Here is a 13,885-nt window from a genome sequence, read left to right as displayed (position 1 = left end):
ATAACTCCTTCCCTACGGCTGCCTCCCCCCAGCCCCTAACTCTGCACCCCTCTGCTAATCTCTGGCCTGACCCCCACCTCTGGTTGGTTCCTCCCTTCCTCTGTGACCCCCCCAATCCCTGATGCTCCCCCCACAGGATCCTGCTCCCAGCCCTGTCCCCCAGGTTCCCCCCTATTCCTATGAACCCTGATGCTCCCCCTAGGGCTGCCCCATATACAACACCCCCCCCCGTTAATGCCCCTGGCTGACCTCAGGCCCTGACCCCCAGGTTCCCCCCTTTTCCTATGAACCCTGATGCTCCCCCAGGGCTGCCCCATATACAACACCCCCCCAGGTTCATGCCCCTGGCTGATCTCAGGCCCTGAGCCCCAGCTCCCCCCCAGAGGGCCTTACCCCCCTATGCAGGTCCCGGGCACCCCCTGCTCCTGGCGCCACCCCCAAGGTGCCCCTTCCCCTGATGCTCCCCCCAGGGCCCTGCCCCAGGCGCTCTCTCCCCTCCCCGGCCCCTGCCCCCCGGGCGCCCCCCGGCTCAGGCCCTGCCCCCGTCTCCCAGGCGGCCGCCGCCGGCTGCCCGCGCAGGGCCCCTGGCTCCGTGTCCCCCGCGGCGGCGGCCCAGCCCCCCCAAACCTGGTCCGGCGGGCCGGACGGACACACGCACAGACAGAGGCGCTCGGGAGAGGCGGTTACTGGACCTTTCGTCCGGGCCGTGGTGGTGGAGTTGTGGCGGCGGCCGGGGGAGGCCGCAGCTGCCGCTGTCGTGGTGGCGGCAGGACGGAGATGGGGGGGCGGAGTGCGGGCTGGGGGGGGAGGCGGCGGCGGCGGGGGGGGCACTCGGGCTCTCCACGGCCATGGGGGGGCACACGGGGCACAGTCACTGTACGGGGGGGCTCACTCGGCGCGGCCCCGCGCTCCGCGGCCAGGCACACAAAATGGCGCCCGCCGGGCACGCAGCCGCGCCGAGCCAGCGCCCCGCGCGGCCGGCGGAAACGGCCGGAGGTTGCCGAAGGGGAGCCGAGCGGCGGCGGAAGGAGCCGAGCCTGAGCGGGCGCCGGCGGAGATGGCCGAACGCGGCGGGGGGAGCCGGGGCCAAGGGGGTGGGGTGCGACTTGTTCAGCCCCACCCCCACGGTACCTGGTGCTCTCCCCTGTAGCCCCCCGTCTCTGGGTCACTGCCCCCACCCCATGACCTGGTGCCCCCCTGCTGAGCTCCCTCCTCTGCACCCCCCGTCTCTGGGTCACTGACCCCCACCCCATTACCTGGTGCCCCCCTGCTGAGCTCCCTCCTCTGCACCCCCCGTCTCTGGGTCACTGACCCCACCCCATTACCTGGTGCCCCCCTGCTGAGCTCCCTCCTCTGCACCCCCCGTCTCTGGGTCACTGCCCCCACCCCATTACCTGGTGCCCCCCTGCTGAGCTCCCTCCTCTGCACCCCCCGTCTCTGGGTCACTGCCCCATCCATGCACCTGGTGCCCCCCTGCTGAGCTCCCTCCTCTGCACCCCCCGTCTCTGGGTCACTGCCCCCCATGCACCTGGTGCCCCCCTGCTGAGCTCCCTCCTCTGCACCCCCCCGTCTCTGGGTCACTGCCCCCACCCCATTACCTGGTGCCCCCCTGCTGAGCTCCCTCCTCTGCACCCCCCGTCTCTGGGTCACTGCCCCCCATGCACCTGGTGCCCCCCTGCTGAGCTCCCTCCTCTGCACCCCCCGTCTCTGGGTCACTGACCCCCATGCACCTGGTGCCCCCCTGCTGAGCTCCCTCCTCTGCACCCCCCCGTCTCTGGGTCACTGACCCCCACCCCATTACCTGGTGCCCCCCTGCTGAGCTCCCTCCTCTGCACCCCCCGTCTCTGGGCCACTGCCCCCCACCCCATGACCTGGTGCCCCCCTGCTGAGCTCCCTCCTCTGCACCCCCCGTCTCTGGGCCACTGCCCCCCACCCCATGACCTGGTGCCCCCCTGCTGAGCTCCCTCCTCTGCACCCCCCGTCTCTGGGTCACTGCCCCATCCATGTACCTGGTGCCCCCCTGCTGAGCTCCCTCCTCTGCACCCCCCCGTCTCTGGGTCACTGCCCCCCACCCCATGACCTGGTGCCCCCCTGCTGAGCTCCCTCCTCTGCACCCCCCCTCTCTGGGTCACTGCCCCCCATGCACCTGGTGCCCCCCTGCTGAGCTCCCTCCTCTGCACCCCCCGTCTCTGGGTCACTGCCCCCCACCCCATGACCTGGTGCCCCCCTGCTGAGCTCCCTCCTCTGCACCCCCCGTCTCTGGGTCACTGCCCCCCACCCCATTACCTGGTGCCCCCCTGCTGAGCTCCCTCCTCTGCACCCCCCGTCTCTGGGTCACTGACCCCCATGCACCTGGTGCCCCCCTGCTGAGCTCCCTCCTCTGCACCCCCCGTCTCTGGGTCACTGCCCCCCCACCCCATTACCTGGTGCCCCCCTGCTGAGGGTTCTGACCCCCTTGCACAAACCCCCGTCTCTGGGTCACTGCCCCCACCCCATGACCTGGGCCCCCTGCTGAGCTCCTCCTCTGCAACCCCCGTCTCTGGGCACTGCCCCCCACCACATGACCTGGTGCCCCCTGCTGAGAGTCCCTCTCTGCACCCCCCGTCTTGGGCCACTGCCCCCCCATGACTGGTGCCCCATTGCTGAGCTCCCTCCTCTGCACACCCCGTCTCTGGGTCCACTGCCCCCCACCCCATGACCTGGTGCCCCCCTGCTGAGCCCCCTCCTCTGCAACCCCCCGTCTCTGGGTCACTGCCCCCACCCATGACCTGGTGCCCCCCTGCTGAGCTCCCTCCTCTGCACCCCCCGTCTCTGGGTCACTGCCCCCCATGCACCTAGTGCCCCCCTGCTGAGCTCCCTCCTCTGCACCCCCCGTCTCTGGGTCACTGCCCCCACCCCATGACCTGGTGCCCCCCTGCTGAGCTCCCTCCTCTGCACCCCCCGTCTCTGGGTCACTGCCCCCCATGCACCTGGTGCCCCCCTGCTGAGCTCCCTCCTCTGCACCCCCCGTCTCTGGGTCACTGCCCCCCACCCCATGACCTGGTGCCCCCCTGCTGAGCTCCCTCCTCTGCACCCCCCGTCTCTGGGTCACTGCCCCCCATGCACCTAGTGCCCCCCTGCTGAGCTCCCTCCTCTGCACCCCCCGTCTCTGGGTCACTGCCCCCCATGCACCTGGTGCCCCCCTGCTGAGCTCCCTCCTCTGCACCCCCCGTCTCTGGGTCACTGCCCCCCATGCACCTGGTGCCCCCCTGCTGAGCTCCCTCCTCTGCACCCCCCGTCTCTGGGTCACTGCCCCCACCCCATGACCTGGTGCCCCCCTGCTGAGCTCCCTCCTCTGCACCCCCCGTCTCTGGGTCACTGCCCCCCACCCCATGCACCTGGTGCCCCCCTGCTGAGCTCCCTCCTCTGCACCCCCCGTCTCTGGGTCACTGACCCCCACCCCATGCACCTGGTGCCCCCCTGCTGAGCTCCCTCCTCTGCACCCCCCGTCTCTGGGTCACTGCCCCCCATGCACCTGGTGCCCCCCTGCTGAGCTCCCTCCTCTGCACCCCCCCGTCTCTGGGTCACTGCCCCATCCATGCACCTGGTGGCCCCCTGCTGAGCTCCCTCCTCTGCACCCCCCGTCTCTGGGTCACTGCCCCCCACCCCATTACCTGGTGCCCCCCTGCTGAGCTCCCTCCTCTGCACCCCCCCTCTCTGGGTCACTGCCCCCCATGCACCTGGTGCCCCCCTGCTGAGCTCCCTCCTCTGCACCCCCCGTCTCTGGGTCACTGCCCCCCACCCCATGACCTGGTGCCCCCCTGCTGAGCTCCCTCCTCTGCACCCCCCGTCTCTGGGTCACTGCCCCCCACCCCATTACCTGGTCCCCCCTGCTGAGCTCCCTCCTCTGCACCCCCCGTCTCTGGGTCACTGCCCCCCATGCACCTGGTGCCCCCCTGCTGAGCTCCCTCCTCTGCACCCCCCCGTCTCTGGGTCACTGACCCCCACCCCATTACCTGGTGCCCCCCTGCTGAGCTCCCTCCTCTGCACCCCCCGTCTCTGGGTCACTGCCCCCACCCCATTACCTGGTGCCCCCCTGCTGAGCTCCCTCCTCTGCACCCCCCGTCTCTGGGTCACTGCCCCCCACCCCATGACCTGGTGCCCCCCTGCTGAGCTCCCTCCTCTGCACCCCCCCGTCTCTGGGTCACTGCCCCATCCATGCACCTGGTGCCCCCCTGCTGAGCTCCCTCCTCTGCACCCCCCGTCTCTGGGTCACTGACCCCCACCCCATTACCTGGTGCCCCCCTGCTGAGCTCCCTCCTCTGCACCCCCCGTCTCTGGGTCACTGCCCCCACCCCATTACCTGGTGCCCCCCTGCTGAGCTCCCTCCTCTGCACCCCCCGTCTCTGGGTCACTGACCCCCACCCCATTACCTGGTGCCCCCCTGCTGAGCTCCCTCCTCTGCACCCCCCGTCTCTGGGTCACTGCCCCCCACCCCATTACCTGGTGCCCCCCTGCTGAGCTCCCTCCTCTGCACCCCCCCGTCTCTGGGTCACTGACCCCCACCCCATTACCTGGTGCCCCCCTGCTGAGCTCCCTCCTCTGCACCCCCCGTCTCTGGGTCACTGACCCCCACCCCATTACCTGGTGCCCCCCTGCTGAGCTCCCTCCTCTGCACCCCCCGTCTCTGGGTCACTGACCCCCACCCCATTACCTGGTGCCCCCCTGCTGAGCTCCCTCCTCTGCACCCCCCGTCTCTGGGTCACTGACCCCCACCCCATTACCTGGTGCCCCCCTGCTGAGCTCCCTCCTCTGCACCCCCCGTCTCTGGGTCACTGACCCCCACCCCATTACCTGGTGCCCCCCTGCTGAGCTCCCTCCTCTGCACCCCCCGTCTCTGGGTCACTGCCCCATCCATGCACCTGGTGCCCCCCTGCTGAGCTCCCTCCTCTGCACCCCCCGTCTCTGGGTCACTGCCCCCCATGCACCTGGTGCCCCCCTGCTGAGCTCCCTCCTCTGCACCCCCCCGTCTCTGGGTCACTGCCCCCACCCCATTACCTGGTGCCCCCCTGCTGAGCTCCCTCCTCTGCACCCCCCGTCTCTGGGTCACTGCCCCCCACCCCATGACCTGGTGCCCCCCTGCTGAGCTCCCTCCTCTGCACCCCCCGTCTCTGGGTCACTGCCCCCCATGCACCTGGTGCCCCCCTGCTGAGCTCCCTCCTCTGCACCCCCCGTCTCTGGGTCACTGCCCCATCCATTCACCTGGTGCCCCCCTGCTGAGCTCCCTCCTCTGCACCCCCCGTCTCTGGGTCACTGACCCCCACCCCATTACCTGGTGCCCCTCTGCTGAGCTCCCTCCTCTGCACCCCCCGTCTCTGGGTCACTGCCCCCCACCCCATTACCTGGTGCCCCCCTGCTGAGCTCCCTCCTCTGCACCCCCCGTCTCTGGGTCACTGCCCCCCATGCACCTGGTGCCCCCCTGCTGAGCTCCCTCCTCTGCACCCCCCGTCTCTGGGTCACTGCCCCCACCCCATTACCTGGTGCCCCCCTGCTGAGCTCCCTCCTCTGCACCCCCCGTCTCTGGGTCACTGACCCCCACCCCATTACCTGGTGCCCCCCTCCTGAGCTCCCTCCTCTGCACCCCCCGTCTCTGGGTCACTGACCCCCACCCCATTACCTGGTGCCCCCCTGCTGAGCTCCCTCCTCTGCACCCCCCGTCTCTGGGTCACTGACCCCCACCCCATTACCTGGTGCCCCCCTGCTGAGCTCCCTCCTCAGCACCCCCTGTCTCTGGGTCACTGACCCCCACCCCATTACCTGGTGCCCCCCTGCTGAGCTCCCTCCTCTGCACCCCCCCATCTCTGAGTCACTGCCCCATCCATGCACCTGGTCCCCCCTGCTGAGCTCCCTCCTCTGCACCCCCCCGTCTCTGGGTCACTGCCCGCCATGCACCTCGTGCCCCCCTCCTGAGCTCCCTCCTCTGCACCCCCCGTCTCTGGGTCACTGCCCCATCCATGCACCTGGTGCCCCCCTGCTGAGCTCCCTCCTCTGCACCCCCCGTCTCTGGGTCACTGCCCCATCCATGCACCTGGTGCCCCCCTGCTGAGCTCCCTCCTCTGCACCCCCCCGTCTCTGGGTCACTGCCCCATCCATGCACCTGGTGCCCCCCTGCTGAGCTCCCTCCTCTGCACCCCCCGTCTCTGGGTCACTGCCCCATCCATGCACCTGGTGCCCCCCTGCTGAGCTCCCTCCTCTGCACCCCCCGTCTCTGGGTCACTGCCCCCCATGCACCTGGTGCCCCCCTGCTGAGCTCCCTCCTCTGCACCCCCCCGTCTCTGGGTCACTGACCCCCACCCCATTACCTGGTGCCCCCCTGCTGAGCTCCCTCCTCTGCACCCCCCATCTCTGGGTCACTGCCCCATCCATGAACCTGGTGCCCCCCTGCTGAGCTCCCTCCTCTGCACCCCCCGTCTCTGGGTCACTGCCCCCCATGCACCTGGTGCCCCCCTGCTGAGCTCCCTCCTCTGCACCCCCCCATCTCTGGGTCACTGACCCGCACCCCATTACCTGGTGCCCCCCTGCTGAGCTTCCTCCTCTGCACCCCACTCAGGCCTCCTGCGCTCACCACCCGGGTTCCCCATTCCACTGGGCTGCTCTGGCAGTATGCAGGCCTGGAGGCCAAGCAGAAGCCTGGGGCAGGGTATTGTTTAGCAGATGATGGGCAGCCATGATACCTGTGTCAGACAGGGCCTGGAGGTCCTTGGACCTGTGCCAGGGTAACGGGACTGATTCCATCCTGGAGTACTTGATGCACTGAAAGACATGTGCTACTGGACACCAGCCTCCTTTTGCCCCCCAGCTCAGGACATGAAGGGGACTCCATTCCTATTGCCGGGTGGGGGCTAGTTTCCCTGGGGAAAGGTTGCCCCATTGCGACATGCTTACATGAGGGGCAAGGGTTACTTAAGGAGCTGCTGTATGTGCTCAGTCACTGGGGTATCTTCGATGGGGGCAGCGGTGGGCATAGGCCATGGGGGTCAGAGCAGGGGGGCTGCCCTGTGCGCTCACTCCCGGGGGGGGGTCAGGGCGGGGGAGGGGCCGGCCCGTGCGCTCAGCCGGAGGGGCGGGGTCAGGGCCGGGGGAGGGGCCGGCCCGTGCGCTCAGTCGGAGGGGCGGGGTCAGGGCGGGGGAGGGGCCGGCCCAGCGCTCAGCCGGAGGGGCGGGGTCAGGGCGGGGGAGGGGCCGGCTCGTGCGCTCAGTCAGAGGGGCGGGGTCAGGGCGGGGGAGGGGCCGGCCCAGCGCTCAGCCGGAGGGGCGGGGTCAGGGCGGGGGAGGGTCCGGCTCGTGCGCTCAGTCGGAGGGGCGGGGTCAGGGCGGGAGAGGGGCCGGCCCGTGCGCTCAGCCGGAGGGGCGGGGTCATGGCCGGGGGAGGGGCCGGCCCGTGCGCCCAGTGGAGGGGCGGGGGTCAGGGCGGGGGAGGGGCCGGCCCGTGCGCTCAGTCGGAGGGGCGGGGTCAGGGCGGGGGAGGGGCCGGCCCGTGCGCTCAGCGGGTGGGGCGGGGTCAGGGCGGGGGAGGGGCCGGCCCGTGCGCTCAGCCGGAGGGGCGGGGTCAGGGCGGGGGAGGGGTCGGCCCGTGCGCTCAGTCGGAGGGGCGGGGTCAGGGCGGGGGGAGGGGCCGGCCCACCGCTCAGCCGGAGGGGCGGGGTCAGGGCGGGGGAGGGTCCGGCTCGTGCGCTCAGTCGGAGGGGCGGGGTCAGGGCGGGGGAGGGGCCGGCCCGTGCGCTCAGCCGGAGGGGCGGGGTCATGGCCGGGGGAGGGGCCGGCCCGTGCGCCCAGTGGAGGGGCGGGGTCAGGGCGGGGGAGGGGCCGGCCCGTGCGCTCAGTCGGAGGGGCGGGGTCAGGGCGGGGGAGGGGCCGGCCCGTGCGCTCAGTCGGAGGGGCGGGGTCAGGGCGGGGGAGGGGCCGGCCCGTGCGCTCAGCCGGAGGGGCGGGGTCAGGGCGGGGGAGGGGCCGGCCCGTGCGCTCAGCCGGAGGGGCGGGGTCAGGGCGGGGGAGGGGTCGGCCCGTGCGCTCAGTCGGAGGGGCGGGGTCAGGGCGGGGGAGGGTCCGGCTCGTGCGCTCAGTCGGAGGGGCGGGGTCAGGGCGGGGGAGGGGCCGGCCCGTGCGCTCAGCCGGAGGGGCGGGGTCAGGGCGGGGGAGGGGTCGGCCCGTGCGCTCAGTCGGAGGGGCGGGGTCAGGGCGGGGGAGGGGCCGGCCCGTGCGCTCAGCCGGAGGGGCGGGGTCAGGGCGGGGGAGGGGCCGGCCCGTGCGCTCAGCCGGAGGGGCGGGGTCAGGGCGGGGGAGGGGTCGGCCCGTGCGCTCAGTCGGAGGGGCGGGGTCAGGGCGGGGGAGGGGCCGGCCCACCGCTCAGCCGGAGGGGCGGGGTCAGGGCGGGGGAGGGTCCGGCCCGTGCGCGCAGTCGGAGGGGCGGGGTCAGGGCGGGGGAGGGGCCGGCCCGTGCGCTCAGCCGGAGGGGCGGGGTCATGGCCGGGGGAGGGGCCGGCCCGTGCGCCCAGTGGAGGGGCGGGGTCAGGGCGGGGGAGGGGCCGGCCCGTGCGCTCAGTCGGAGGGGCGGGGTCAGGGCGGGGGGAGGGGCCGGCCCGTGCGCTCAGTCGGAGGGGCGGGGTCAGGGCGGGGGAGGGGCCGGCCCGTGCGCTCAGCCGGAGGGGCGGGGTCAGGGCGGGGGAGGGGCCGGCCCGTGCGCGCAGCCGGAGGGGCGGGGTCAGGGCGGGGGAGGGGCCGGCCCGTGCGCTCAGTCGGAGGGGCGGGGTCAGGGCGGGGGGAGGGTCCGGCTCGTGCGCTCAGTCGGAGGGGCGGGGTCAAGGGCGGGGGAGGGGCCGGCCCGTGCGCTCAGCCGGAGGTGCGGGGTCAGGGCGGGGGAGGGGTCGGCCCGTGCGCTCAGTCCGGAGGGGCGGGGTCCGGGCAGGGGGAGGGGCCGGGCCCACCGCTCAGCCGGAGGGCGGGGTCAGGGCGGGTGGAGGGTGTCCGGCCCGTGCGCTCAGTCGTAGGGGCGGGGTCAGGGCGGGGGAGTGGTCCGGCCCGTGGCGACTCAGGCCGGAAGGGGCGGGGTCATGGCCGGGGAGGGGGCCGGCCCGTCGTCCCAGTGGAGGGGCGGTGGTCAGGGCGGGGGAGGGGCCTGCCCGTGCTCGCGTCAGTGAGGGGCGGGGTCAGGGCGGGGGAGGGCCCGGCCCGTGCCGTCAGCCGTAGGGGCGGGGTCAGGGCGGGGGAGGGGCCGGACCCGTGCGCTCAGGCCGTGAGGGGCGGTGTCAGGGCGGGGGAAGGGGTCGGCCCGTCGCGCAGTCCGGAGGGGCGGGGTCAGGGCGGGAGGGGCCGGCCCAGCGCTCAGCCGGAGGGGCGGGTCAGGGCGGGGGAGGGCCGGCCCAGCGCTCAGCCGGAGGGGCGGGTCAGGGCGGGGGAGGGGCCGGCCCGTGCGCTCAGTCGGAGGGGCGGGGTCAGGGCGGGGGAGGGGCCGGCCCGTGCGCTCAGTCGGAGGGGCGGGGTCAGGGCGGGGGAGGGGCCGGCCCGTGCGCTCAGCCGGAGGGGCGGGGTCAGGGCGGGGGAGGGGCCGGCCCGTGCGCTCAGTCGGAGGGGCGGGGTCAGGGCGGGGGAGGGGCCGGCCCGTGCGCTCAGTCGGAGGGGCGGGGTCAGGGCGGGGGAGGGGCCGGCCCAGCGCTCAGCCGGAGGGGCGGGGTCAGGGCGGGGGAGGGGCCGGCTCGTGCGCTCAGTCAGAGGGGCGGGGTCAGGGCGGGGGAGGGGCCGGCCCAGCGCTCAGCCGGAGGGGCGGGGTCAGGGCGGGGGAGGGTCCGGCTCGTGCGCTCAGTCGGAGGGGCGGGGTCAGGGCGGGGGAGGGGCCGGCCCGTGCGCTCAGCCGGAGGGGCGGGGTCATGGCCGGGGGAGGGGCCGGCCCGTGCGCCCAGTGGAGGGGCGGGGTCAGGGCGGGGGAGGGGCCGGCCCGTGCGCTCAGTCGGAGGGGCGGGGTCAGGGCGGGGGAGGGGCCGGCCCGTGCGCTCAGCCGGAGGGGCGGGGTCAGGGCGGGGGAGGGGCCGGCCCGTGCGCTCAGCCGGAGGGGCGGGGTCAGGGCGGGGGAGGGGTCGGCCCGTGCGCTCAGTCGGAGGGGCGGGGTCAGGGCGGGGGAGGGGCCGGCCCAGCGCTCAGCCGGAGGGGCGGGGTCAGGGCGGGGGAGGGTCCGGCTCGTGCGCTCAGTCGGAGGGGCGGGGTCAGGGCGGGGGAGGGGCCGGCCCGTGCGCTCAGCCGGAGGGGCGGGGTCATGGCCGGGGGAGGGGCCGGCCCGTGCGCCCAGTGGAGGGGCGGGGTCAGGGCGGGGGAGGGGCCGGCCCGTGCGCTCAGTCGGAGGGGCGGGGTCAGGGCGGGGGAGGGGCCGGCCCGTGCGCTCAGCCGGAGGGGCGGGGTCAGGGCGGGGGAGGGGCCGGCCCGTGCGCTCAGCCGGAGGGGCGGGGTCAGGGCGGGGGAGGGGTCGGCCCGTGCGCTCAGTCGGAGGGGCGGGGTCAGGGCCGGGGGAGGGCCGGCCCGTGCGCTCAGTCGGAGGGGCGGGGTCAGGGCGGGGGAGGGGCCGGCCCAGCGCTCAGCCGGAGGGGCGGGGTCAGGGCGGGGGAGGGGCCGGCTCAGCGCTCAGCCGGAGGGGCGGGGTCAGGGCGGGGGAGGGGCCGGCCCAGCGCTCAGCCGGAGGGGCGGGGTCAGGGCGGGGGAGGGGCCGGCCCGTGCGCTCAGTCGGAGGGGCGGGGTCAGGGGCGGGGGAGGGGCCGGCCCGTGCGCTCAGTCGGAGGGCCGGGGTCAGGGCGGGGGAGGGGCCGGCCCGTGCGCTCAGCCGGAGGGGCGGGGTCAGGGCGGGGGAGGGGCCGGCCCGTGCGCTCAGTCTGAGGGGCGGGGTCAGGGCGGGGGAGGGGCCGGCCCGTGCGCTCAGCCGGAGGGGCGGGGTCAGGGCGGGGGAGGGGCCGGCTCAGCGCTCAGCCGGAGGGGAGGGGTCAGGGCGGGGGAGGGGCCGGCCCGTGCGCTCAGTCGGAGGGGCAGGGTCAGGGCGGGGGAGGGGCCGGCCCAGCGCTCAGCCGGAGGGGCGGGGTCAGGGCGGGGGAGGGGCCGGCTCAGCGCTCAGCCGGAGGGGCGGGGTCAGGGCGGGGGAGGGGCCGGCCCAGCGCTCAGCCGGAGGGGCGGGGTCAGGGCGGGGGAGGGGCCGGCTGAGCGCTCAGCCGGAGGGGAGGGGTCAGGGCGGGGGAGGGGCCGGCCCGTGCGCTCAGTCGGAGGGGCAGGGTCAGGGCGGGGGAGGGGCCGGCCCAGCGCTCAGCCGGAGGGGCGGGGTCAGGGCGGGGGAGGGGCCGGCCCGTGCGCTCAGTCGGAGGGGCGGGGTCAGGGCGGGGGAGGGGCCGGCCCGTGCGCTCAGTCGGAGGGGCGGGGTCAGGGCGGGGGAGGGGCCGGCCCGTGCGCTCAGCCGGAGGGGCGGGGTCAGGGCGGGGGAGGGGCCGGCCCGTGCGCTCAGTCGGAGGGGCGGGGTCAGGGCGGGGGAGGGGCCGGCCCGTGCGCTCAGCCGGAGGGGCGGGGTCAGCGGGGGAGGGGCCGGCTCAGCGCTCAGCCGGAGGGGAGGGGTCAGGGCGGGGGGGGGCCGGCCCAGCGCTCAGCCGGAGGGGCGGGGTCAGGGCGGGGGAGGGGCCGGCTCAGCGCTCAGCCGGAGGGGCGGGGTCAGGGCGGGGGAGGGGCCGGCCCAGCGCTCAGCCGGAGGGGCGGGGTCAGGGCGGGGGAGGGGCCGGCCCAGCGCTCAGCCGGAGGGGAGGGGTCAGGGCGGGGGAGGGGCCGGCCCGTGCGCTCAGTCGGAGGGGCAGGGTCAGGGCGGGGGAGGGGCCGGCCCAGCGCTCAGCCGGAGGGGCGGGGTCAGGGCGGGGGAGGGGCCGGCCCAGCGCTCAGCCGGAGGGGCGGGGTCAGGGCGGGGGAGGGGCCGGCCCGTGCGCTCAGTCGGAGGGGCGGGTCAGGGCGGGGGAGGGGCCGGCCGTGCGCTCACCGGAGGGGCTGGGGTCAGGGCGGGAGGGGGCCGGCCCGCGCTCAGCCGGAGGCGGGTCAGGCGGGGGAGGGGCGGCTCAGCGCTCAGCCGGAGGGGAGGGGTCAGGGCGGGGAGGGGCCGGCCCGTGCGCTCAGTCGGAGGGGCGGGTCAGGGCGGGGAGGGGCCGGCCAGCGCTCAGCCGGAGGGGCGGGGTCAGGGGGGTGGAGGGGCCGGCTCATCGCTCAGGCCGGATGGGCGGGTCAGGGCGGGTGAGGGCCGGCCCAGCGCTCACGCCGGAGGGCGGGGTCAGGGGCGGGGGGAGTGCCGTCCGGAGCGTCAGTCAGCCGGAGGGGAGGGGTCAGGGCGGGGGAGGGCCGGCCCGTGCGCTCAGTCGGAGGGGCAGGGTCAGGGCGGGGGAGGGGCCGGCCCAGCGCTCAGCCGGAGGGGCGGGGTCAGGGCGGGGGAGGGGACGGCCCGTGCGCTCAGTCGGAGGGGCGGGGTCAGGGCGGGGGAGGGGCCGGCCCGTGCGCTCAGTCGGAGGGGCGGGGTCAGGGCGGGGGAGGGGCCGGCCCGTGCGCTCAGCCGGAGGGGCGGGGTCAGGGCGGGGGAGGGGCCGGCCCGTGCGCTCAGCCGGAGGGGCGGGGGCAGGGCGGGGGAGGGGCCGGCTCAGCGCTCAGCCGGAGGGGAGGGGTCAGGGCGGGGGAGGGGCCGGCCCGTGCGCTCAGCCGGAGGGGAGGGGTCAGGGCGGGGGAGGGGCCGGCCCAGCGCTCAGCCGGAGGGGCGGGGTCAGGGCGGGGGAGGGGCCGGCTCAGCGCTCAGCCGGAGGGGCGGGGTCAGGGCGGGGGAGGGGCCGGCCCAGCGCTCAGCAGGAGGGGCGGGGTCAGGGCGGGGGAGTGGCCGGCTGAGCGCTCAGCCGGAGGGGAGGGGTCAGGGCGGGGGAGGGGCCGGCCCGTGCGCTCAGTCGGAGGGGCGGGGTCAGGGCGGGGGAGGGGCCGGCCCAGCGCTCAGCCGGAGGGGCGGGGTCAGGGCGGGGGAGGGGCCGGCTCAGCGCTCAGCCGGAGGGGCGGGGTCAGGGCGGGGGAGGGGCCGGCCCAGCGCTCAGCCGGAGGGGCGGGGTCAGGGCGGGGGAGTGGCCGGCTGAGCGCTCAGCCGGAGGGGGGGGGTCAGGGCGGGGGAGGGGCCGGCCCGTGCGCTCAGTCGGAGGGGCCGGGTCGGGGGGGGGGGAGGGGCCGGCCCAGCGCTCAGCCGGAGGGGCGGGGTCAGGGCGGGGGAGGGGCCGGCCCGTGCGCTCAGTCGGAGGGGCGGGGTCAGGGCGGGGGAGGGGCCGGCCCGTGCGCTCAGCCGGAGGGGCGGGGTCAGGGCGGGGGAGGGGCCGGCCCGTGCGCTCAGTCGGAGGGGCGGGGTCAGGGCGGGGGAGGGGCCGGCCCGTGCGCTCAGCCGGAGGGGCGGGGTCAGGGCGGGGGAGGGGCCGGCTCAGCGCTCAGCCGGAGGGGAGGGGTCAGGGCGGGGGAGGGGCCGGCCCAGCGCTCAGCCGGAGGGGCGGGGTCAGGGCGGGGGAGGGGCCGGCTCAGCGCTCAGCCGGAGGGGCGGGGTCAGGGCGGGGGAGGGGCCGGCCCCAGCGCTCAGCCGGAGGGGCGGGGTCAGGGCGGGGGAGGGGCCGGCCCAGCGCTCAGCCGGAGGGGAGGGGTCAGGGCGGGGGAGGGGCCGGCCCGTGCGCTCAGTCGGAGGGGCAGGGTCAGGGCGGGGGAGGGGCCGGCCCAGCGCTCAGCCGGAGGGGCGGGGTCAGGGCGGGGGAGGGGCCGGCCCGTGCGCTCAGTCGGAGGGGCGGGGTCAGGGCGGGGGAGCCCGAAGGTCTCGGCTGGGGGGGCGGGGCCGCTGTGC

General features: G+C 76.3%; 1 protein-coding gene across 2 annotated transcripts in view; it reads right to left on the bottom strand.

The window, feature by feature from the left end:
- ZC3H4 (zinc finger CCCH-type containing 4) overlaps nt 1-974 on the bottom strand; it is a 29,414-nt gene extending 28,440 nt beyond the window's left edge. Inside the window, exon 1 of one of the 2 annotated variants that reach the window (XM_038381715.2) lies at nt 693-974. In XM_038381715.2, the coding sequence (XP_038237643.1) occupies nt 693-850 (158 nt within the window). In that variant the 5' untranslated portion in view covers nt 851-974. Of the gene's footprint in view, nt 1-627 lie in introns of both variants that reach the window. The other variant, XM_043501444.1, reaches the window with a different exon arrangement.
- Between the last annotated feature and the right edge of the window lie 12,911 nt (nt 975-13,885).

The sequence above is a fragment of the Dermochelys coriacea genome, chromosome 23, assembly GCF_009764565.3.
Source record: "Dermochelys coriacea isolate rDerCor1 chromosome 23, rDerCor1.pri.v4, whole genome shotgun sequence".
In the NCBI taxonomy this organism is placed as follows: Eukaryota; Metazoa; Chordata; order Testudines; family Dermochelyidae; genus Dermochelys; species Dermochelys coriacea.
This window is presented reverse-complemented; position numbering and strand designations above follow the sequence as displayed.